General features: G+C 43.2%; 1 protein-coding gene across 3 annotated transcripts; it reads left to right on the forward strand.

Annotated features, from left to right (window-relative positions):
• The first annotated feature begins 1522 nt into the window (after positions 1–1522).
• On the forward strand, positions 1523–22148 carry SLC25A51 (solute carrier family 25 member 51). 3 transcript variants are annotated; one of them, XM_054500238.2, is made up of 4 exons: positions 1523–3096; positions 3607–3633; positions 7196–7320; positions 17529–22148. In XM_054500238.2, the coding sequence occupies exon 4, from the start codon at positions 17571–17573 to the stop codon at positions 18462–18464; it is 894 nt and encodes a 297-aa protein (XP_054356213.1). In that variant the 5' UTR covers positions 1523–3096; positions 3607–3633; positions 7196–7320; positions 17529–17570; the 3' UTR covers positions 18465–22148. The 3 variants fall into 3 exon arrangements, with proteins under 3 accessions (XP_054356213.1, XP_063506220.1, XP_054356214.1); XM_063650150.1 differs by having other exon boundaries at positions 1523–3633; XM_054500239.2 differs by lacking the exon at positions 3607–3633.
• Positions 22149–22381: the final 233 nt, after the last annotated feature.

The following is a 22381-nucleotide window of genomic DNA, read 5'->3' on the forward strand; positions in this document are numbered from 1 at the left end:
AGAGCAGGTTTGGACATGAATAAAGCAGAAAGGGAGAAGGTCCTGGAGTTCACAGACCAGCCATGGGGACAGACTGCAAGGACCTGAGGTGGGGGCCAGGGAGGGTGGGGCTGACAGCACTGAGGGGCTCTGCAGCAGGACGTAGTGAGGTCAGATGGGGCAGCAGTGACCAGAAGCCTCTCAACTGAGCCATGCAGGTGGAACAGGACATTGTTATGAAGCAAGCAAGACCTTTTAGGCACAGAGGACAAAAAATATGCAAGCATTGGGGGGCGTGAAAAGAATGCAGCAAGTTCAGGGAAGGGAACACCAAGGGGCTGGCTGGTCCTTGGCCATTTGGTACTGGGGGTGTGAAGGGGAGTGGCAGAGATAGTCACTCACAGTAGCTGAGACTCCACTGACAGCTTACGTAGGGCTGTTTTCGTGCACCTAAGAGCCAATGAAGTCTGAGGGCACCAGACAACCTTCTAGAAAGCATTTTTTGAGGGGAGGAGTGGAGGGTGATTAAGCAAAGATCCATCAGCAACCTTCCTATGGCCCTTTCCCCCAAGAACCCAGGCCCTGCCTTCCAAGGCAGGTGAAATGCCTTGCTCTCCACCCGCATTTCATTTCGGCAAACATCTCCTAGGCGCCCTTTTTGCCAAGCACTGAGTTGGAGAGCCAGGAGAAAGCCAGACAGCTCTGCCCTCCTGAGCTGGCAGTGGGAAAGATCACACTGTCATGAGTGACTACAACATAGGACAGGATGTCAGAAGCGCCCCAAACTTTGGGCCATGGGAAGGCAGGGGCAAGAACCGTCAATTTTGCCTGAGATGATCAGGGAAGGCTTCTAGGAGGGAGAGGAGGCAAAAGGACCTTGAAGGGCTGTTTGGTGAAGGGCTAACATATATCAATGGTGAAAGGGGGAAACAGGCTTAAGGAACACAGGATTTGCAAAACACTGAGACTGCATATGGCTAAAGCACAGAATATAGTTGGGGTTGAGGTGGACAGACTGGCAAAAGGGCCAGGACAGGACAGCCCCATGCACCAAGTTAAGGAGTTTGGATTTACTGGGGGAAGCAAGAGGGAACCATTGGAGATTTTTAAGCTGGGGGATGACATGATCACAGCTGGGTTGGAGGATATCTGGCAGCTGACCTAGTGGCTGGAGGTACGGAATGCAGGAATGGGTGGATGAGGACAGAAATGAAGGGGTAACTTTAAGATGGATCCGGAATCGAAAAATAGAGGGTTTTCATCCCCAGCATTCATATGCCCAAGAAGAGCCAATGAAGGGCCTGGGGGTTTTCTGACAAGGAAGTAAGAGCTGGAGGGGCAGAGGCCTATGCTGTGGCCTGCAGCAGCATAAAAGCAGCAGACTGGGCTCAGCTCCAGACCTGAGCTTTCCGGTTAGCCTGGGATTTTCTGAGTCTGGTGTGCCCCAATTGTGTGTTTAATTTCAGTCTTTTCCTTCTTGTTCAGGTTTTACCACAGGAGAATAACCTCTCCATTCTAATCTGAAATTAATTATTTATGCTTATGAACACGCTGGATGCTTGCCTGGTTTATTTATTTTTCAAATAATGCATCTGAATAGGCATTCACACAAGACAGGGCAAACATAATTTTGAGGCAAAGGCCCTTTCCAACTGTTGCCCGATTAATTGTTCTAAGCCATTGTGTAGCCTTGTCCTTATCCTGCGGAGTCCAAAATTTATCCCTCGCATACTAATTAGATGGCAGGTGTCTGTGTCTGACAGTCAAGATTCGCACTATCCAGCCCCACCACCTGACCCTTACAAGCTTATCTCCTGCTGCCATGACTTTCTCCACTGGGCCAAATTCCACTCATCCATCCTCCAAGGCCCAGTTCAAACGTCTACTCTGTGAAGCCATCTCTGGTTCTTTCTCGAGCAGGAGGTCCCCTCATGCTTCTGAATTTCCAGTCTTTTTTTTTGTATCCTTCATCAGACGCTAAGCTCCCCAGGACCTGGCACGCAGTAGGTTCCTCAATGGAGCGTTTGCTGGAATGGGCGAGGGTGGTCTCCAGCTTCCCGAGAGGCACCTAAGCACGCCAGCCAAAGCGGGGCTCGGCAGAGACCAGACCCGCTTTTGGAGTCAGTGTCTACAAAGTGCTCTCGGGGGAAGGGGGCACGCGGGGAACGTCGCCCACCCGGAGCCGATCCCCCCAAGAACGCTTCACTCGGGTGGGGTTACTGCTTGGGCTCGCCCCAAGCTCAGTGCACACACTTCACACATCCACAAGCCTCCTGAAACGCCTCTCCCCTCAAGCCGACCTTTCTGTTTCCTTCAACGCCTCCCATCTGTTGTGTGCGTTCCAGTTTCCAACTCAGAGTCAGAACCATCATTTCCAAAGACTCCTGCAACAGCCCGAGGACGCATACAAGGCACGGGTTACTTTTGAAACGGGGATTTGGGGCTCAGGGTCCAGCGACTCGTCCAAGGTCACTCTCAAGAAGTATGAGGGCTATGACTTTGACCCAGGCCTTCTAACTCCCCGGGCAGCGCTCCTCCCAAGCCCCCCGCAAGCTGTCTGAGCTTCAAAAGAAAAAGTTTAAAAGTGATCCATATGTCCCAAAGCACGCACAAAGTGTTCTGTGAACTGCGGCATGGGTCGCTGATAAAAGGTCCCTCTGAAGGTTTGAAGATACCCAACAAGGCACCACAGAGGGCACTTTGGAGTTTTCCGCGAAGGCGCTCGCCCGGCAAAACCGACAATGCCCCTAAGACCGACAATGCCCAGACGCCCCCTCCAGGCAGCGCGCTAGAGAACGCGTTGGCTGTTTCTGGCACGCTGAGGCCACCGTACGGCATCAAGGGTGAAGCATGGTGGCTAGTTGAGCCCGCAGCCTGACAGGTGTGCCGGCGTGGCCCTCTACCTGCCCCGCCGCGGCGGCCTGCAGCCAGGAGAAGTAGGCTGGCGACATCTGGTGGGCTGCGGGCCGAGGGAAGGGAGGCGGGGCGGTGTCTCCCTCACGTGACCCCAACGGCGCCTAGTGCGTCGCGCTGCGCCCCAACCCCGGGGTCGGTCACGGTCTGCGCCTGCGCGGGCCCCGGCTCGCTAGCCGTCCTGCGGGACGCCGGCGGTGATGGGTGAGTGTGGGACGGGCGTGGGGAAGCATCGGGCTCTCTTCGCATGAGGTTAGAGGGAGGGGAAACGCGCCGAAGGGCCCGTTGGGGCAGCCTGCCGCCCTGGGGGCCCATCCCTGTCTTCTGCGCGCACCGGCTGCCCTGCCCCGGCCCCTGCGGGCCCCACCCAGGCTGCGCGCGCGGAATCAGTTCTGAGCCTCCTCGGCTCCCGGCTCCCCAGCCTGCCGCGGGTGTTCGTCAGGCTGCTGGGCGACCTTTCCCGCGAAGGCGCTGTCCCTTCATTCGGGCGCGCCCTGGGCTGGGGAGGCACCTCCCTGGTGCACAGGAACCGCAGGGGCGGGGAGGAGCCAGGAGCTGCCTGCGCCCGAGGGAGAGCGGGGATGGCATCGCGCAAGGGCCCCTGCGTCCCGGGAGACTGGGATTTCGGCCTCACCTCGGGACCCCTGACTGTGGAGTGTCAGAGACGGAAGAGGACTTAGTGATCTTGTCCAACCCCCTCCCCGCCTTTCACAGGTTGGGGAAATGGACGCCTGGAGAACGGTAAGTTCAGCTACATAGCCTGGCAATGCTTGTTCTGCGACACCATGTTGCATCGCGTTGTAGGAAGCTCACTTGTACAAGGATTTTCGGGGACGATGGTGTTGGTGGTGGTAGTCTCCATCCATTATTTAGTGTTCGGTTTAGCTAGATGGAGTATGTCAGCACCTCAGCTTTTTGCATAACCTTTGTTTTGCACCTCACAGCTCTACCTAGCTGATCTTAATTCCCACCTTCTGTTTCTCTCTACTTGTAATCTGTGAAACAGAAGCCCTTGAAATGTATAGTGACCTTGCCATTTTGAGCCGCCTCTGCCCGTGCTTTGAAAGGATTCCATAGGATCAAAAGGTGCTAGGACTCTTGAGGTCCCATAGTGGTTTAGAGCACAGGTTACCGCTTTAGAACTGGAATCACCCTTAGCGCATCTCAGGGGAAAATAAGCTAGGAGTTGACTCATCCGATCTCTCGTTTGGTAAATGAAAGCAAACTCAGATTAGTGGATTTTAAAATCAGATATTGCTTTGTCTTTATATTGGCGAGATAGTGTCATAACTAGGACTAGACCCAGGCTGATCTTGTTCTGAATGCTGACTCAGACCTGCTGACTAGTGGAAATTCACATCCTTTGAGAATTGGAGTCACCCTCTCCCCAGTTTTTGCAGAGACCTTTGTGCTGGGATCATATCTGTATCATGCTGATCCATGTAGGATGTAAATTACAATAAGGTTTTAGACTTTACACTGTTTCCTTAGTCACAGAAGCTTGACACTTGTAGTTGCTTGAAAATCAAGTTCATTAACTGCTCCGTTATGGTGAGATAGTTTTACGTAGCAAACAAGCATAAAGTTATGGTAAATAAATTTTGCAATAAATTGCAAAGAATTATCCACATTAATGAATAGAAATATAAAGATCAGTTTAGCAAAGAAATTTAACCATGTTCACAGTATAGGTAAACATGCAAAATTCTAAACTGCACATTATCCTTCTATTGCTAAATTAGGAACATGTTCACACCATCCTGGTGTGTAGGATTAAACTAGAGAAGAAGCTTTAAATCTGTAAAGTCCAGGAGGATTTCATAACATTTTTTCCCCCATCTAGGCCTATTTTTTAAATCTGAGAATCTCAATGTACAGTAATGTTCTTAAAATAGTTTGCTATGCTGGTCAATAAATGGTTAACTTCTGTTAGCTGTAGTTTTCTGCTTGTTTAATAACAGTCCCCATTCTCACACAGAGTCATAAATAAACTAACCTTTACTTGCAAAATTTCAGAAAGTAATACAAGTAACATTCCAGTAAAAGTGAACATGGACAAAATTTTTATTGTTGTTCAAGTACGCAAATAACTTGGCTCGTACTGTCAAGGAGCATATGTAAACAGCTTGTAGGTGGTGACTTTAGAATTTAAAATATTTTGTGTGCTCAGTATGTAAAAATAAAATGGTTTTGACATTCATAAATTGTCACAATATCATGTAATGTACATTAATCTAAATATTCTTGTTTTAACATTGTTTAATTCTGAAACTGAAGAAGTGCAAAGCATTACGTAGGTATCAAGAATTTCTAGACTAAGTTTTAGGACTTCAAATATTGATTAATCTTAGCTTGTAAGTGTACTAATAAGAGTTTTTAACTCATACCTATATCAGCTGAATCAGTAAAAAGCAAGGATGTAGTAGACTAATAATTATCAAACTCAATACCCTGACAAACTTCAGTGTCTAGAACATATCTTGAAGTTAATCATATTAAGCCCCAAAACTCTGTACATTAAGAAAGGGAGAGGAGAGAGGGAACAGATGATAATTCTGGAACCTTTTTTTTCCTGTTAATCTTATTTTTACTGTGAATAACAACACTAAACTGACTAACTGAAGATTTTGGGACACCTATAAGCAGAGTTAAGACAAAATGCCAGCTCTCTTAAGTAGTAGTAAGAGTTTTGCTCAAAGAAAAGTACATAGCCTTAAACAGTCAAGTTATGAAACAAAGGATAAAAATAGTTGTCGCACTTAAGAATTACAAGAAAATAAGCCAGGCACAGTGGCTCACGCCTGTAATCCCAGCACTTTGGGAGGCCAAGGCAGGCTGGATCACTTGAGCTCAGGAGTTCGAGACCAGCCTGGCCAACATAGTGAAACCCCGTCTCCACTAAAAATACAGAAATTAGCCGGGTATGGTGGCGCGCCTGTAATCCCAGCTACTCGAGAGGCTGAGGCAGGAGAATCGCTTGAACCCGGGAGGTGGAGGTTGCGGTGAGCCAAGATTGCGCCACTGCACTCCAGCCTGGGCAACAGAGTGAGACTCTGTCTCAAAAAAAAAAAAATTTTTTTTTTAAACTAGGTGAGCACGGTGGCTGATGCCTGTAGTCCCCTTTGGGAGGCCAAGGCTGGCAGATGGCGTGAGCCCAAGGAGTTTGAGACCAGCCTGGGCAACGTAGAGAAACCCTGTCTCTACAAAACATACAAAAATTAGCTGGGCTTGGTGGTGCGGGCCTGTGGTCCCAGGTACTCAGATGGCTGAGGCGAAAGGATTGCTTGAGCCCAGGAGGTCAAGGCTGCAGTGAGTGCAGTGAGCTGTGAGGTAGCCTCTGCACTTCAGCCCAGGCGACAGAGCAAAACTCTGTCTCAAAAAAACAAAACAAAACTGAGAAGTAGTAAAATTTGTAATTCACAAGCTGCTTCTTTGCTAGGAGTGGGAAGGTTATAAATTAGATAAACTGATAACCCTGCTCAAGAAAAAAGGGAACATAAGTACACAGGTTAGAAATAATGTTTTAAAACAGCAAGTGTTGGATGGGTGCAGTGGCTTGTAAATCCCAGCACTTTGGGAGGCCAAGGCAGGAGTTCAAGACCAGCCTGGGCAACATAGCGAGGCCCCCTCTCTACTAAAAAAATGTGTTTTTAAAAGTTAGCCAAGCATGGTGGCATGCACCTGTGGTCCTAGCTACTCAGGAGACTGAGGCCCTGGGGGTCCGGGCTGCAGTGAGCCATGATTGTACCACCATACTCCAGTCTGGGTGACAGAACAAGACCCTGTCATCATTTTTTTTTTTTCTGGATGTAGTCTTGCTCTGTTGCCCAGGCTGGAGTGCAGTGCTGCGATCTTGGTTTACTGCAACCTCTGCCTCCCAGGTTCAAGCGATTCTCCTGCCTCAGCCTCCCAGGTAGCTGGGACTACAGGTGCGTGCCACGACGCCCGGCTAAATTTTGGATTTTTCGTAGAGATGGGGTTTCACCGTGTTAGCCAGGGTGGTTAACACGAGGTCAGGTCTCTATCTCCTGACCTCATTCATGATTCGCCTGCCTCGGCCTCCCAAAGTGGTGGGATTACAGGTGTGAGCCACCACACCTGGCCAAGACCCGGTCTTTAAAAATAAAAATAGGCTGGGAGCAGTGGCTCATGCCTATCATCCCAACACTTTGGGAGGCCAGGGTGGGAGGGACACTTGAGCCCAGGAGTTTGAGACCACCGTGGACAACATAGTGAGACCCTGTCTCTACAAAAAAAAAAAAAAGGCTATATAAATTAAACCAGAATTTTTTTTTTTTTTAAGGAAATCCAGTTATCAAAATTGACTCAAGAGGAGAGAACCTAACAGAATAATAACAATGGAAGAAATTGAGAACATTATCACAAAGCTATCATCCTGCCAAACTCCAGGCTCAGATGATGTCACAGGTGAATGCTATTAAACTTCAAGGAACAGATCATTTTGATAAGATTTAAATTGTTCTACAGTATGATGGGGGTGGGGGGCGGGGAATCACATATTCTTTTTACAAAGCCAGTGGAACATTGACACTGGCACTTGATGTGAAGATAGTATTAAAACTGAAAACTTATCTGAGTGCCAAGGCTTATGCCCATAATCCCAACAGTTTGGGAGGCTGAGGCAGGAGGATTGCTTGAGCCAAGGAGCTTCATACCAGCCTGGGCAACACAGAGTGACCCCGTCTCTACAAAAAAAGTGAAAAATTAGCCAGGCATGGTGGCGCATGTGTGTGGTCCCAGCTGGGAGAATTGCTTGAGTCTAGGAGCTTGAGGCTGCAGTGAGCCATGATTGTACCACTGCACTCCAGCCTGGGTGACAGAGTGAGACCCTGTCTTGTAAAAGAAGAGAAAAAATGACAACATGATCTGTTATGAACAGTAATATGAAATTTTAAAATAATTAGTAAATGGAAGTTAGCAGTATGATAAAAGAATATTTCACCACAGCCAAGTAGCATTTATCCACATATTGCAAGAGTGAGTAATCACCAAGAAATATGCTAACATAATACACCAAATGAATAAGTCAGAAAAGACAGAAAATAATAATAAAATAGCTTGCCCTTGTTGAGTTCCTACTGTACACTAGACTGCTGTCCCGGGCACTTTACATGTTATTAGCTCAGTTAATTGAGCTAGTCTATGAGGTAGTTAATAGCCATGTTTTATAAAGAGAATAAGCTATAGAGTGACTTGTCAAAGGTCACACAGTACATGTGTGGTGGAGCTAGGATTTAAGTAGGTAATTATTAGGTTCTGGAGGCTGTACTCTTAAATATTACACTGGCTGTCTCCAGTGTTTGTATGATCATCGCAGGAGCTTTCTAAAAGCATTTGACCAAAGTTTAAGATAGACTCTTGAGTTATTGGTGGTGGGAAGATGTGGAGGTGATTGAACTTCAGTACAACAATAATAAATGTATATTTGCTTCCCATGTTTGAAAATTCTCTCAGTTTGACTTACCAGTTGATTAGAAAAATGAAATACTTTTTTATTTTATTTATTTATTTATTTTTGAGACAGAGTCTCGCTGTGTCACCCAGGCTGGAGTGCAGTGGCGCAATCTTGGCTCACTGCAACCTTGCCTCCTGTGTTCCGGCAATTCTCCTGCCTCAGCCTCCTGAGTAGCGGAGATTACAGGTGCAAGCCACCATGCCCGGCTAATTTTTTTTTTTTTTTTTTTTTTTTTTTTGAGATGGAGTTTCACTCTTGTTGCCCAGGCTGAAGTGCAATGGCATAATCTGAACTCGCTGCAACCTCTGCCTCCCAGGTTCAAGCAATTCTCCTGCCTCAGCCTCCCGAATAGCTAGGATTACAGGCATGTGTCACCACGCCTGGCTAATTTTGTATTTTTAGTAGAGACGGGGTTTCTCCATGTTGGTCAGGCTGGTCTCGAACTCCTGACCTCAGGTGATCCACCCATCTCAGCCTCCCAAAGTGCTGGGATTACAGGCGTGAGCCACCGCGCCCGGCCACCCCTGGCTAATTTTTGTATTTTTAGTACAGATAGGGTTTCGCCATGTTGGCGAGGTTGGTCTGGAACTTCTGACCTCAAGTGATCTGCCTGCTTCGGCCTCCCAGAGTGCTGGGATTACAGGTGTAAACTGCTGCGCCTGGCCTGGAATCCATTTTTAATGGGAAACACAATTTCATAGTTAATAGTTGGGGGCAGGAGCTTAAGTTATAATTGCAGCTCTACTAATTCTTAGAATGAATATAGATTGAAGTCTTGGGGTTTTTGGCATGATTTGTGAGACGAAATTATGTGAGAGCAGAAGGAAGGCCTCCTTCACTTCATGTTTACAGTAGAGTCCTACAGATGGGCAGGGGTAGACGATAAACAGGGAGGAGGGATACTTGAGTGGAATAAATCTCATATGACTCAGCTGATCAGTGAACGTTTTTGTGTCTTGATGATTTGTTTCCCTGTGTAAACTTGAAAACTGCTAGGACCTGGATTATGAACACTCAGATGACAAGAACTTCCTGTTTAAAACCAAAAGCCAACTTAATGATAATCCCTAGGAGAGTTCCCACAGGTGTCAAGAAAAATATAAGAACTGTAATTATATATATGTGTAATTATATATAGGGATTATAATTATAATTTATTATAATCCTTTGTTATAATTTAATTTTGTTCAGGAAGTATTTGTCAGTTCAATAAGAAGAAAGAATTACACATATTATAAAAGAGAAGGCAAAATTTTTTGCAAGTCATCTTTTACATGGTGGAAACTAAAACATTCACCTAAAAACTGAGACATAGTAAGAATTCAGTAAGTTAGCTGGTTCTAACCTTAATACCCAAGAATTGTTAGTTTTTTTCTTATGCAAACAAAAACTAGTTAGAAAACTGATGGAAGTAAATAGCCTGTGAATAATAATAATCAGGCAGGGCAAAGTGGCTCATGTCTGTAATCTCAGCACTTTGGGAGGCTGAGGCAGGAGGATCACTTGAGCCCAGAAGTTGAAGACCAGCCTGGGCAACATAGTGAAACCCCATCTCAAAAAGAAAAAAAATTAAAAAATTTAAAACAAAATACAATAGTAACCAAAAAGGTAAAATACATAGATGTAAGAAATAATATCTATGTGAAGAAAATTTTAATGCTTTAAGGTTTGCAAAAAGTTGTAAGTAAATAGGAAGATACCAAGTTCTTGTAAAGTTAAGATTCAATTTTGAAAAGATGATCAGTATTTAAGATTAAGATAGACTTGTCATGTCCTGTCTGTCATTCCCTCTGGACAGTTAGTTAATGACCTCCTGCTGTACGGGGCCTTGATACCTTCTATGATTGCACTTATCTCCCTATAGTCTAATTATTTGCATGTCTTATCTCCCCTGACATAGGTACCTGACATACATACGCTCTTTAATTTTCACTCTTTCCATCTAAATACCACTAAAAATTCAAAGTTAATACTGTTCTGAACCTTAAATACTTATTTATTGAGACAGAGCTTTGCACTTGTTGCCCAGGCTGGAGTGCAGTGGTGCAATCTCGGCTCACTGCAACCTCTGCCTCCTGGGTTCAAGTGATTCTCCTGCCTCAGCCTTCAGAGTAACTGGGACAACAGGTGCACACCACCACTCCTGGCTAATTTTTGTATTTTTAGTAGAGATGGGGTTTCGCCATGTTGGCCAGACTGGTCTCGAACTCCTGACTTCAAGTGATCCACCCACCTCAGCCTCCCAAAGTACTGGGATTACAGGCGTGAGCCACTGTGCCCGGCCACCCAGCCTATTTTAAATATATATGCCTCATTCTGTGGATACATCTTCCACCATAAAACACCAACAGGATTTTGGGGAAGAGTACACCGAAATTTACCTGAGAAAAGTGAGAGGGCCAGAAAAACTGTAAGAATTCTCTTTGGAGGTGGAAGCCCTACTAGATGATGAACTATATTTTGATGCTGCAATAGGTTAAAACAGGTTAGTACTAGAGAAGAAATACTAGGCTCTTTGTGGAAAAGAATGGAGTGCAGAAATAAACGCAAATGCCCATGGGTATTTAGATTATGCTGCAACTGATGGAAACAAAGTTCAGTCATCAGTGATGTTGGCAGTCTCTTATCTTTGCCTCACTTCTTATACTGATATTCCAGAGATATTACAGTATATGTGATAATTCACCATAAAAATTATGGAAGGGCCTGTAATCCGAGCACTTTGGGAGGCCGAGGCAGGCAGGTCACTTGAGGCCAGGAGTTTGAGACCAGCCTGGCCAATGTGGCAAAACCTTGTCTTTACTAAAAATATAAAAATTAGCAGGGCATGGCGGCACACACCTATCATCCCAGCTACTTGGGAGGCTGAGGCAGGAGAATCACTTGAACCAGGAAGGCAGAGGTTGCAGTGAGCCAAGATCATGCCTCTGTACTCTATCCTAGATGATAGAGTGAGACTCTCTCAAAAAAAAAAAAAAAAAAAAAAAAAGTTGTGGAAGGAAGCCTGGATTACTTGTCTATAATTTTGGAGTAACAAAGATCTTCTTAGGAGAACATGAAATCTAGAAGTTGAGATATATTTAATATTCAAATTAAGAACTTCAGTGTATAAAAATGATATAGACATGGAAAAATTATTTGCCACAATTTGACTAAAATAGATTCATTTTCTTCATATCCAGAAGATATTTTACAAATCAATAAGACAACCAAAGTGCCAGCAGAAAAATGGGCAACATATACGAAAATGTATAGTAAAGAAGTGGCCAGTAGAAATGAAAGATGGGGAATCATATTCAAAAATTTTAATTTTAATTGTAATCCCAGCACTTTGGGAAGCTGAGGCATTAGGATCGCTTGAGGCTAGGGGTTGGAGACCAGCTTGGCTAACATAACAAGACCCCTTCTCTACAAGAAAAAATTAAAAAAAAAAAAAAAGGCCGAATGTGGTGGTGGATGCCTGTAGTTCCAGCTACTCAGGAGGCTGAGGCAGGAGGGTCATTTGAACCTAGGAGTTCGAGGTTACAGTAAACCATGATTGTGCCACTGCATCGTAGCCTGCGCAACAGAATGAGACCTTGTCTCAAAAAAAAAAGTTTTTAATGGCAAAACAATTCACATGGTATAGGTACAAGGTTGCCCATTGCTGCATTGTTTAAAGGCGAAATAGTAAAAAACAATACCCAAAGGAATAGTTCTACTATAACGACACATGCACAGCCATGTTCACTGCAGCACTATTCACAGTAGCAAAGACATGGAATCAGCCTGAATACCCATCAGTAGTACACGGGATAAAGAAGACACGGTACACATATTCCATGGAATACTATGCAGGCATAAAAAGAACAAGATCGTGCCCTTTGCCGGAACATGGATGGAGCTGGAAGCCATTATTCTTAGCATACTAACTCAGGAACAGAAAACCAAATACCACATGTTCTCACTTATAAGTGGGAGCTAAATGGTGAGAACACATGGACACAGAGGGGAGCAGCACGCACTGGGGCCTATAGGAGGGTGGGGGGTGAGAGGAAGGAGAGGATCAGGAAAAATAGCTAATGGGTACTAGGCTTAATACCTGGGTGGCGAAATAACCTGTACAACAAACCCCATGGCACAAGTTTACATAACAGACCTGCACATGTACCTCTGAACTTAAAATACAATTTTTTTTAAAAGGCCAGGCCAGTGGCTCATGCCTGTAATCCCTGAACTTTGGGAGGCCAAGGTGCATGGATCGCTTGAGCCCAGGAGTTCAAGACCGGTCTGGCCAACATGTTGATACCCCGTCTCTACTAAAAATACAAAAATTAGCCGGGCACGGTGGCGGGCACCTGTAATCCCAGCTACTCGGGAGGCTGAGGCAAGGAGAATCACTTGAACCCAGGAGGTAAAGGTTGCAGTGAGCCAAGATCGCACCACTGCATTCCAGCCTGGGCAACAAAGCAAGACTGCCTCAAAAAAAAAAAAGTTAAAAAAAAAAGGTGGGTGGGGGCAGGTTTAATTAGACCTTTCCTCTAGACACTGTCTGGAAGGTCTTGGAATTAAAAATGTATGTTTTTTGTATACCCACTCACACACTTGGCAAGCTGAATTGTCCACAGACTTTTCCAAACCTTACTAATACAAAACAAAACCATAAAACAGCAACCATAAATAGGAGATAGAATAAATTGTATACAGTGCAGTCATTTCATAGAGTACTGTGCAACCATTCTAAACACTGAGGTATCTCCGTGCTGATATTAGATTCCAAAATGCATTGTTACATACCTCACTCTTTTCACTTAGTAGTGTGTGTGTTTCTTTTTAAAATGATGAGTAGGTTGAAGAGGGCAGGGAATCGGAGTGGGTGAGCATGAACAGAGTCAGGCTGATTGGTGCAGGGTCCCTTGGATTAGTTCAGGTGAGAAGAGACCCGAGTAGGCCAGTGAGCCTGGAGGAGAGGCTCTCTGTGTGTTTAATTGATTTCCAGCTTTTTTTCTCTATTCATGTAGGTAATACACATTTCTTTTGTGAATTTTTATTTAAATGATTTTGTTGTTGTTGTTACTGGATCTATAAACAGCCCAACTCCAAGGAATCTGGCATCTCTCAATGGAGCATACAGGTGACTTCATAATCTAACTGCATTAGTAACCGCCAAAATTGGAAGTAATTTGTCTCTGTTTAAAAGGCAGTGAAACAAATTTTCAGAGCAGGTTTCTTCAACTGAACAAAATATTTTGGACCTTAGAGGTGGTATGGCTCTCCTGATCAGGGAGGGACAGTGCAAGGTTTGAGCTCTGACACTGCCCAGGTCTCTGGATACAACCAAGTGACTTTCTTTGAGTGAGGAGAAGTTTCCTGACTCCTTGTGTTACCTTCCTTAGGGTAGACTTTGGGCCTGCAGTGACATTAGTCCTAACTTGCTCTTAGTTAAGAAGGGTTCATCTTTTCTAATAGGAACACGACAGCAAAGCAGCTCAAACTCCAAAGAGGCGTTAGGCCATAGATTGTACAGATGTCTACATTTTCTTAATAATAGTCTATGTTCTTAGAAAAGGACATACAGATCTTAGTGTAACATACTTGAGTGAAATAGTTTCTTTCATTTGCTTCACAAGAGAAAGCAAAAAAATTTGGACGGGCACAGTGGCTTACACCTGTAATCCCGGCACCTTGAGAGGCTGAGGCGGTTGGATCACTTCAGCCCAGAAGCTCAAGACCAGCCTGGGCAACATGGTGAAACCTCATCTCTTCAAAAAGATAGAAAAATGGGGCCAGGCGCTGTGTCCCACACCTGTAATCCTAGCACTTTGGGAGGCCGAGGCAGGCGGATCACCTGAGGTCAGAAGTTCAAGACCAGCCTGGCCAACACAGCAAAAATCTGTCTCTACTAAAAATACAAAAACTAGCTGGGCATGGTGGTGCGCACCTGTAATCCCAGCCACTTGGGAGGCTGAGGCAGTAAAATCGCTTGAACCCAGGAGGCAGAGATTGCAGTGAGCTGAGATCGTGCTACTACACTGCAGCCTGGGCAACAGAGTGAGACTCCATCTCAAAGAAAAAAAAAAAATTAACCAGGTGTGGTGGCACGTGCCTGTAGTCCCAGGTACTCAGAGGGCTGAGGTGGGAGGATTGCTTGACCCCAGGAGGTTGAGGCTGCAGGTGAGCCAAGATTGCACCACTGCATTCCAGCCTGGGCAACAGTGAGACACTGTCTCAAAAAAAAGAAAAAAGAAAAAAAATATATATATATATAATGTAGTATTGTATATATATAATGTAGTATTGTTCAGAGGGTCTTGGGATTTTCCTGAGGGTCCTAACCTGCTTCTCTGTCCTCATCAGCTACCCATCCTTCTCCACCTACGTTGTGCCCCTGCAGGGCATACCCAAGTAACCTCCAAGAACGCGATGCCACTGCTCCTTTAGCCCAACACCTATGCCTTAGCCTGTGCTGCTCCATTGGCTAAAATGTGCTTCACCCTTATGTGCATAGTGACAGTTATTCAGCTTTCAGAGCCGAGCCCACGGGTCATGTCCTGCCTGTCATTCTCTCCAGACAGTTGATTAATGACCTCCTGCTGTACGGGGTCTTGATACCTTCCATGATTTCATTTATCTCCCTGTTGTCTAATTATTTGCATGTCTTATCTCCCCTGACATAGGTACCTGACATACATATGCTATTTAATTTTTACTTTGCATCTAAATACCATTAAAAATTCAAAATTAATCCTACACTGAATGTTAAACATTTCTTTATTTTTAATAACTGTATGTCTCATCCTGTGGATACATCTTCACTTACGCATTGTGTCCTTTACTGTTGAGCATTTGTATTCATTATTTGCTGTTAAAAGCCTGGCTGTGACTATCTTATGGCTGAATCTTTGTGTACATGTTGTGTGAATTATTTTTTAATCTATAGTCTTAGAAGGAAAATTATGGTTGTGTGTGTGTTCCATATTCATTACACACCGGTGGCTCTGGCAGATATACGCCCCTTAGGAACTAATGCTTTCTGATTCTTTCTGTGCCTCAGCTCTACGCTTTCTACTTTGAGAGTGATCATGGTTCTCTTTAACATCTTTTGTCCTGAGTGTTGAGCAGTTCACCACAGCATGTGTGTAGTATGAGGAGGGAAAATAAATGTAAGGAACTTGGCAATTTTTTGTTCCAAGTGAAAGACCTAGATGGTTTTTTGTTGTTTTTATTATTTCCCATTGAAACCCTTAAATATGGTTTGGATTGCGTCCACCTCTTGGCTGTTGTGAATAGTACTTCTGTGAACGTGGGTGTACAAGGTCTTTGAGACTGCGCTTTCAATTATTTTGGTTATATCCCCAGAAGTAGGATTGTTGGATCGTATGTTTTTTTTTTTTTTTTTTTAGCAGGGTATTACTCTGTCACCCACGCTGGAATGCAGTGACATGAACACAGCTCACTGCAGCCTGAACTTCCTGGGCTCAAGAGGTCCTTCTACCTCCACCTTCCCAGTAGCTGGTGCACGCCATCATGCCCAACAAATTTATTTTGATTTCTGTAGAGGCAGAGTCTCACCATGTTGCCCAGGCTGGATTCAAATTTGTGGCCTCATGCAGTCCTCCCGCCTTGGTCTTCCACAGTGCTGGGATGACAGGCATAAGCCACCATGCCTGGCCAGTCTCTTACTGTTAAGGAATTAAAATCCAATTAAAAAAATATTTAGCCTCATATACACACACACATACACATATGTGTATATATACTTGTATATATTTCTAATATATAGAAGTTTCTATATATTTCTATTATATCTAAGATATAATACAGTTGTCATGTTATCCCCCAAATAAAGGTGTTTCCAAGACCAGAACTGGAAGGTAGGAATTGTTCTGTATGACCCAACTATTTAGGTCTGGATTTTTTCAGGAAGGAGGAATCAGATTTAGATGACTGGCAAGGAAAGATCATGCATTTTACAGAAGGAGGTGTATTATGGGGTGGAACTTTGGCTTAGTTCCAATCATTTTCAGCAGTATCTAGTATAGCTACCTCTTATCCCAGGGCAGCCTCACAAAGTCATTGCCATCTGTGATATGGTAGCAGGGATATGAACCCTGGAATCAGTCAGACTTCATTTCAGAATGCTGACCCCACCAGTTACTAGCTGTGCCTTGAACAGAACAAAAGAGAATACTGGTTTTATTCATTTGTAAAACTGGAAAAATAATTATGGAGTTGTTTTGAGAATTCATACATGAAAATAGAGTGCATGGTACATACCTGTAGGCCTTCCTTGCCCCCATCGTCCCACACCTCCACCTTCCAAGGTGCATGTTCAGTGTCCCTTACCTGTGTTCCCACAATGGTTGGTTATCATAGAAGCTGTCACATTGGTGTAATTGTTGACCTTGCCACATTCTATTAGTTTGTGAGTTCCTTATCTTTGAATCTCTAGCACCTTAGCAGAGGACCTAGTTCATAGTAGGTACCAAAGAAGTGTAAATATTAATAGAATGAATGCATGTCTTGCTATTTTATTTCTCATGAGAGGAATGTGGGCCTATTTCAGCAGGACAATAGATAGATACCGTTATATAGTGTAGTCAGTAATTACGAACTAGTCTAGTGGCTCTGAAAGTTTTTGGTGTTAGGACTCCTTTACAGTCTTAAAAATGATTGTGGGCCCCAAACAGCCTTTGTTTATGCGGGCTGATATTCAGGGTCTTTAGGAATTTAAAATTAAAATATGAATTTTAAGGTAATGATAAACACATTACATGTTAACACATTTTCATGAAAAATAACATTCATGCCTCCCATTTTTTTCTAATGATTTTACAGTCATTAGAAAATATTGTACAGTTTTCTAAGCCTCTTGCATGTCTGACTTAAGGTGGAGTTTCCTGTTTACTGCATTCAGTCTGTTGTGATAAGTCGTTTTGATTAAAGTATATGCAAAAACTCAAGCCTTACATAGATATGTAGTTTGAAAAAGGAAAACCTCCTGGGTTCCCAAAAGGATCTCAGGGACTTCCAGGGGTCTTCTGAAAACGCTTTAAGAATCACTGATCTAGTCTGAAAAGGAAAGTGTGGTGTCCAGATATTAGAGGATGGATTAGGGAGAAAGCCCATGTGTTTAGCTCTCTATAAAACGGGTTTACCCGTTGTCATTTATTATTTGTAGGTTAAAAAAAGTCCTTCATGAAAAAGAAAGATCTTAAGCAACATGATGGATTCAGAAGCTCATGAAAAGAGGCCACCAATACTAACATCTTCAAAACAAGATATATCACCTCATATTACAAATGTTGGTGAGATGAAGCATTACTTGTGTGGCTGCTGTGCAGCCTTCAACAACGTCGCAATCACATTTCCCATTCAGAAGGTCCTCTTTCGACAACAGCTGTATGGCATCAAAACCCGGGATGCAGTACTTCAGTTGAGAAGGGATGGATTTCGAAATTTGTATCGTGGAATCCTTCCCCCATTGATGCAGAAGACAACTACGCTTGCACTTATGTTTGGTCTGTATGAGGATTTATCCTGCCTTCTCCGCAAGCATGTCAGTGCTCCAGAGTTTGCAACCAGTGGCGTGGCGGCAGTGCTTGCAGGGACAACAGAAGCAATTTTCACTCCACTGGAAAGAGTTCAGACATTGCTTCAAGACCACAAGCATCATGACAAATTTACTAACACTTACCAGGCGTTCAAGGCATTGAAATGTCATGGAATTGGAGAGTATTATCGAGGCTTGGTGCCCATTCTTTTCCGGAATGGACTCAGCAATGTCTTCTTTTTCGGCCTTCGAGGTCCCATTAAGGAGCATCTGCCTACCGCAACAACTCACAGTGCTCATCTGGTCAATGATTTTATCTGTGGAGGTCTACTGGGTGCCATGTTGGGATTCTTGTTTTTTCCAATTAACGTTGTAAAAACTCGCATACAGTCTCAGATTGGTGGGGAATTTCAGTCTTTCCCCAAGGTTTTCCAAAAAATCTGGCTGGAACGGGACAGAAAACTGATAAATCTTTTCAGAGGTGCCCATCTGAATTACCATCGGTCCCTTATCTCTTGGGGCATAATCAATGCAACTTATGAGTTCTTGTTAAAGGTTATATGAAAAAACCATCAGTTAAGTGCCATTTATCAACTGAATAGACCTTCTAAGAAGAATGCAGTTTGGCCTCTTTCTTAATTGGCCAAATACAAGTTGGTGTCATAACTCCAGGCCACAGTGAGTTATGGGCAAAGCTTTTTTCCTTAAGCATCAACAAAATAGAATAAAAGGTTCCAATAGGAAAATACAAGGTTTTTTTTTTGTTTTGTTTTGTTTTCTGTTTTGTTTTGTTTTTTATCATTACCTAAGAGCTTTAGGCTAATTGCCTGGTAAATAGCTGTCCATCTGTTGGCCTTTGACAGGGAACCTAATCCCCAAGATAGCATTCTTTTTCTCAAACCAGTCTTGAAATCTCCTGTATTGAAAGATAAGTGGCTGTGACCGGCCAGAGAGAAGGTCCTCAGGGGCCAGGGGCTCCTCAGGCTTCCTTTGTTATTACTCCATTGCTTGCTTCTCTGCCCTCAGGAGCAGCTGCAGAGGACAGTCTTCATTAAGCTCAAGCATATGACAAAGGGGCAGAACAGAGAAGAAAAACAGCTTATTAGGTATAGGCTTTTCATGATAAATTGCTTGTATTAGTTTTGAAACTAAGCACCTATTGGATAGTCATTATACTATTTCTATTTAGATACGGTAGATCAAGGAGCTATGAAAGTTCCCGTTTTGCTTTCTAGGTTTGAAAGTTTTCTGTCTGATTCTGACTGTGACCTTCAACCCTTCCAAAATGTCCTTATGTTATAATTTAACTTATTTCATTGCCAAAAGATGAAGGGACTTAAATCTTGTTATAGTTGTTCCATCCTGTTAACAAGTTTTCATTTCTTGTATGGATCAAATTCTGGTTAGCTTGGTGTCTTTGAATTACTGGTGCCATCTCAGCAAAGGTCTGTGGTTATTTTTCCCCTTGAGTGGGAGTTGGTCATATTCAAGCATCCTGTTCTCTTAAAACTCTCCTTTTAAAAAATAAACACTTCCATAACATTTTGTTTTGGAAGTCTATTAATGCAATCCCACTTTTTCCCCTCTAGTTTCTAAATGTTACAGAGAGGGGAAAAAAGGCTCAGGATGGTTTTCACCCCACAGTGTTCACTGCCTTTTATTTTACTCTTGGAAATAGAGACTCCATTAGGGTTTTGACATTTTGGGAACCCAGTTTTACCATTGTGTCAGTAAAACAATAAGATAGTTTGAGAGCATACGATCTAAATAAAGACATTTGAAGGGTTAGTTTGAATTCTAAAAGTAGGTAATAGCCAAATAGCATTTTCATCCCTTAACAGACAAAAACTTATTTTTCAAAAGAATTAGAAAATGTGAAAATATTTTTTCCAGATGAAACTCATATGCCACTTCCAATTGACTAATGAAATACAAGAGACAGACTGAAAAAGTGGATTATGCATCTTAAAACCCTTTCTGTAAATATTATATAGCTAAAGATTGATTTCTAGCATCTGGCATGACAGTAGGTTTCTTGTTAACCAGTTTTTCTTCTTTCTGGGTAATTGCATGTGAATATTTACACATACTGACCAAAATAAAGGCCTCAACTTGGTAGTTTACTGAAAGTTCCTGGGCAAATAGTCCATAAAAGCTGTTGACCTCTAAATGCACTATGGCTGATTAAATACAGTGACCATCCTTCTTCCAGCTGTAAAGGATGAAGCGTATTAAGCATTAGCCAGGCAGTAATAAAGCTAAATAGCCATACAGCAGCTCTGACAATGTTGTGCTGGATATTGCAATTTGCTTTCAAGGTGCAGATGTAAGGATTTAAAAAAATAATAATTTGGCACCAAATAAATATGAGTAGCATCCTTTGGCCTATTAAATAGAGTCAGGATTTGAAGGGAATTGAGTTTGAGAAATGAATAAATAAAGGCACCTTGGTGCCTGACACCCTCAATCATGTGTGTGACTGAGCACTCACAGGCGTGTCCAGCTACTCAACCCAGGGCAGGTGGGTTAGCCTGGGGTTATACCTTGGCCTTGGGAATAGACACCACTGGGCCTTTGGTTTTGTTGGGCTTCCGTTTGTCTTTACACTCCATACAGGTGGTAGAAATCTGAGTTCTAAAGCACTTCTGTGAAATACAAGCTAAGTGAGAATTCTAAAGAAAATGCTTTGGTTTCTGCTGTCTCAAATAAGTGGCGTTTAAAAACAATTATTAATAAATATTTTTAATGGTTTTAACTCAGAATTTTTATTTCTTTGTCACTCTTTACAGCTTTTGAAGACCAAACTGCAAATACATTACCAGGGATGGTTTTGTGTTGTCCTATAGACTTCTTAAATTTGACAAAAAATTTAGCAGAACTTGTAACCAACAGCTTTGTCTGAACTTGAAGTCAAAATGTGTTGTTAATAAGAGATTCTAACTATTGCTTTTACCTTCAGTGTGAACTAGTGTGGTAACAACTTTGAAAAGGCAGGCCGGGTGCGGTGGCTCACGCCTGTAATCCCAGCACTTTGGGAGGCCAAGGCGGGTGGATCACTTGAGGTCAGAAGTTTGAGACCAGCCTGGCCAACACGGCGAAACCCCATCTCTACTAAAAATACAAAAAACTAGCCGGGTATGGTGGCACATGCCTGTGATTCCAGCTACCCGGGAGGCTGAGGCAGGAGAATCGCTTGAACCTGGGAGGTGGAGGTTGTAGTGAGCCGAGATTGCGCCACTGCACTCCAGCCTGGGCAACAGAGTGAAATTCTGTCTCAAAAAAAAAAAAAATTGAAAAGGCAAACGTGATTGAATATCTGAAAAGCTTTAAAAGTGGCCTTTCTGTTACGTATGTGGCACAAATGGCTCATGAGCGCAGGACACTTATGGTCTTGTGTCCTATACTTCATGTGTGATGCCACCAGAAATGTTATGGATTCCGTATTGAACACACTGAGAGTGGTATGAGCCCTCAGGACTGCACCACAGAGTAAACACAACCTTGATATGGTGGCGAATATGTGTGTCTTTCTTGTTTCATTCGTGGTTGGGGACAAAATCGATGTATTTGTCTAAATAGTCGATATTCATCTTAACATGGTTGGCTGTGTAATCACCGGCTATATTGTGAACTGTGCAATAAAACAGAATCGTTTGTGTATATAATTACCTTTGGATACCTGAAATTCCCAAGCTCGGTTACAATGTAATACTCAATATAAGGCTGTGCAGACATGTAAGGGAATAATGGTGGTCGATGGGATATATGAAATGGGATCTAGAGGGCTTCGAGTGAAGCCAATCATGTTGAACGAACACTGGTTCAGTGTAGATGAAGTAGAGTGAGGCGTACGCGGCCATAAAATGAAGGGTGGACAGGAGATTACATTTGAAGAAAGGATAAGCACTCAGACTTGGTCTCTTTTAAATTAAAATATTTCTTTTCTCATGTGCAAATGCATATCAAAGACTTGAACAGGTATTCTCTTGAAATTTGAGGATTTTTAGTTTTTTATGCTGTCTTTGCTTAATATTAAATATGTGTTGCCTATTGGCTCCCAAATTGTGTGGGAGTCTCTAAATGTTTCCTCTTGAAGGTTCATTATTGAAAGCGGTTAAGCGCACAATGCTATTTTTGTTTGATAGTTTGAGTTTTATGACCATATGAGTTTAAATGAAATCTGTTAAATGTTTCAGAGTTAACACTTTTTTTTTGATAATTTGGAATAAAGTTTGTTTTTTAAGCCCACTCTTTTTGGTCTTCTCTTATGGTTGAGTAGTTCCTTGTTACTGGCACGTTCCTTTTTTGTGGTATTAATAGATCGATCTGTTGGTCTTTTTATTCAGAAAACATTTAGCACACTACCTTGACTTTTAGCAACTTAACCTGGGGATGTTGCAGGTAAAACATTCGTTGTCTATCCATCTTATTTGGTCAAGAGGGGTTTCTTATAAGTTTTATTTTCCAGATAGTTTAACTGC

Source organism: Pongo pygmaeus, chromosome 13, assembly GCF_028885625.2.
Source record: "Pongo pygmaeus isolate AG05252 chromosome 13, NHGRI_mPonPyg2-v2.0_pri, whole genome shotgun sequence".
Classification (NCBI taxonomy): domain Eukaryota; kingdom Metazoa; phylum Chordata; class Mammalia; order Primates; family Hominidae; genus Pongo; species Pongo pygmaeus.

Excerpts from the sequence above, each read along its gene's own strand:
- SLC25A51 (XM_063650150.1), top strand. The coding sequence starts at position 17,571 with ATGATGGATTCAGAAGCTCATGAAAAGAGGCCACCAATACTAACATCT.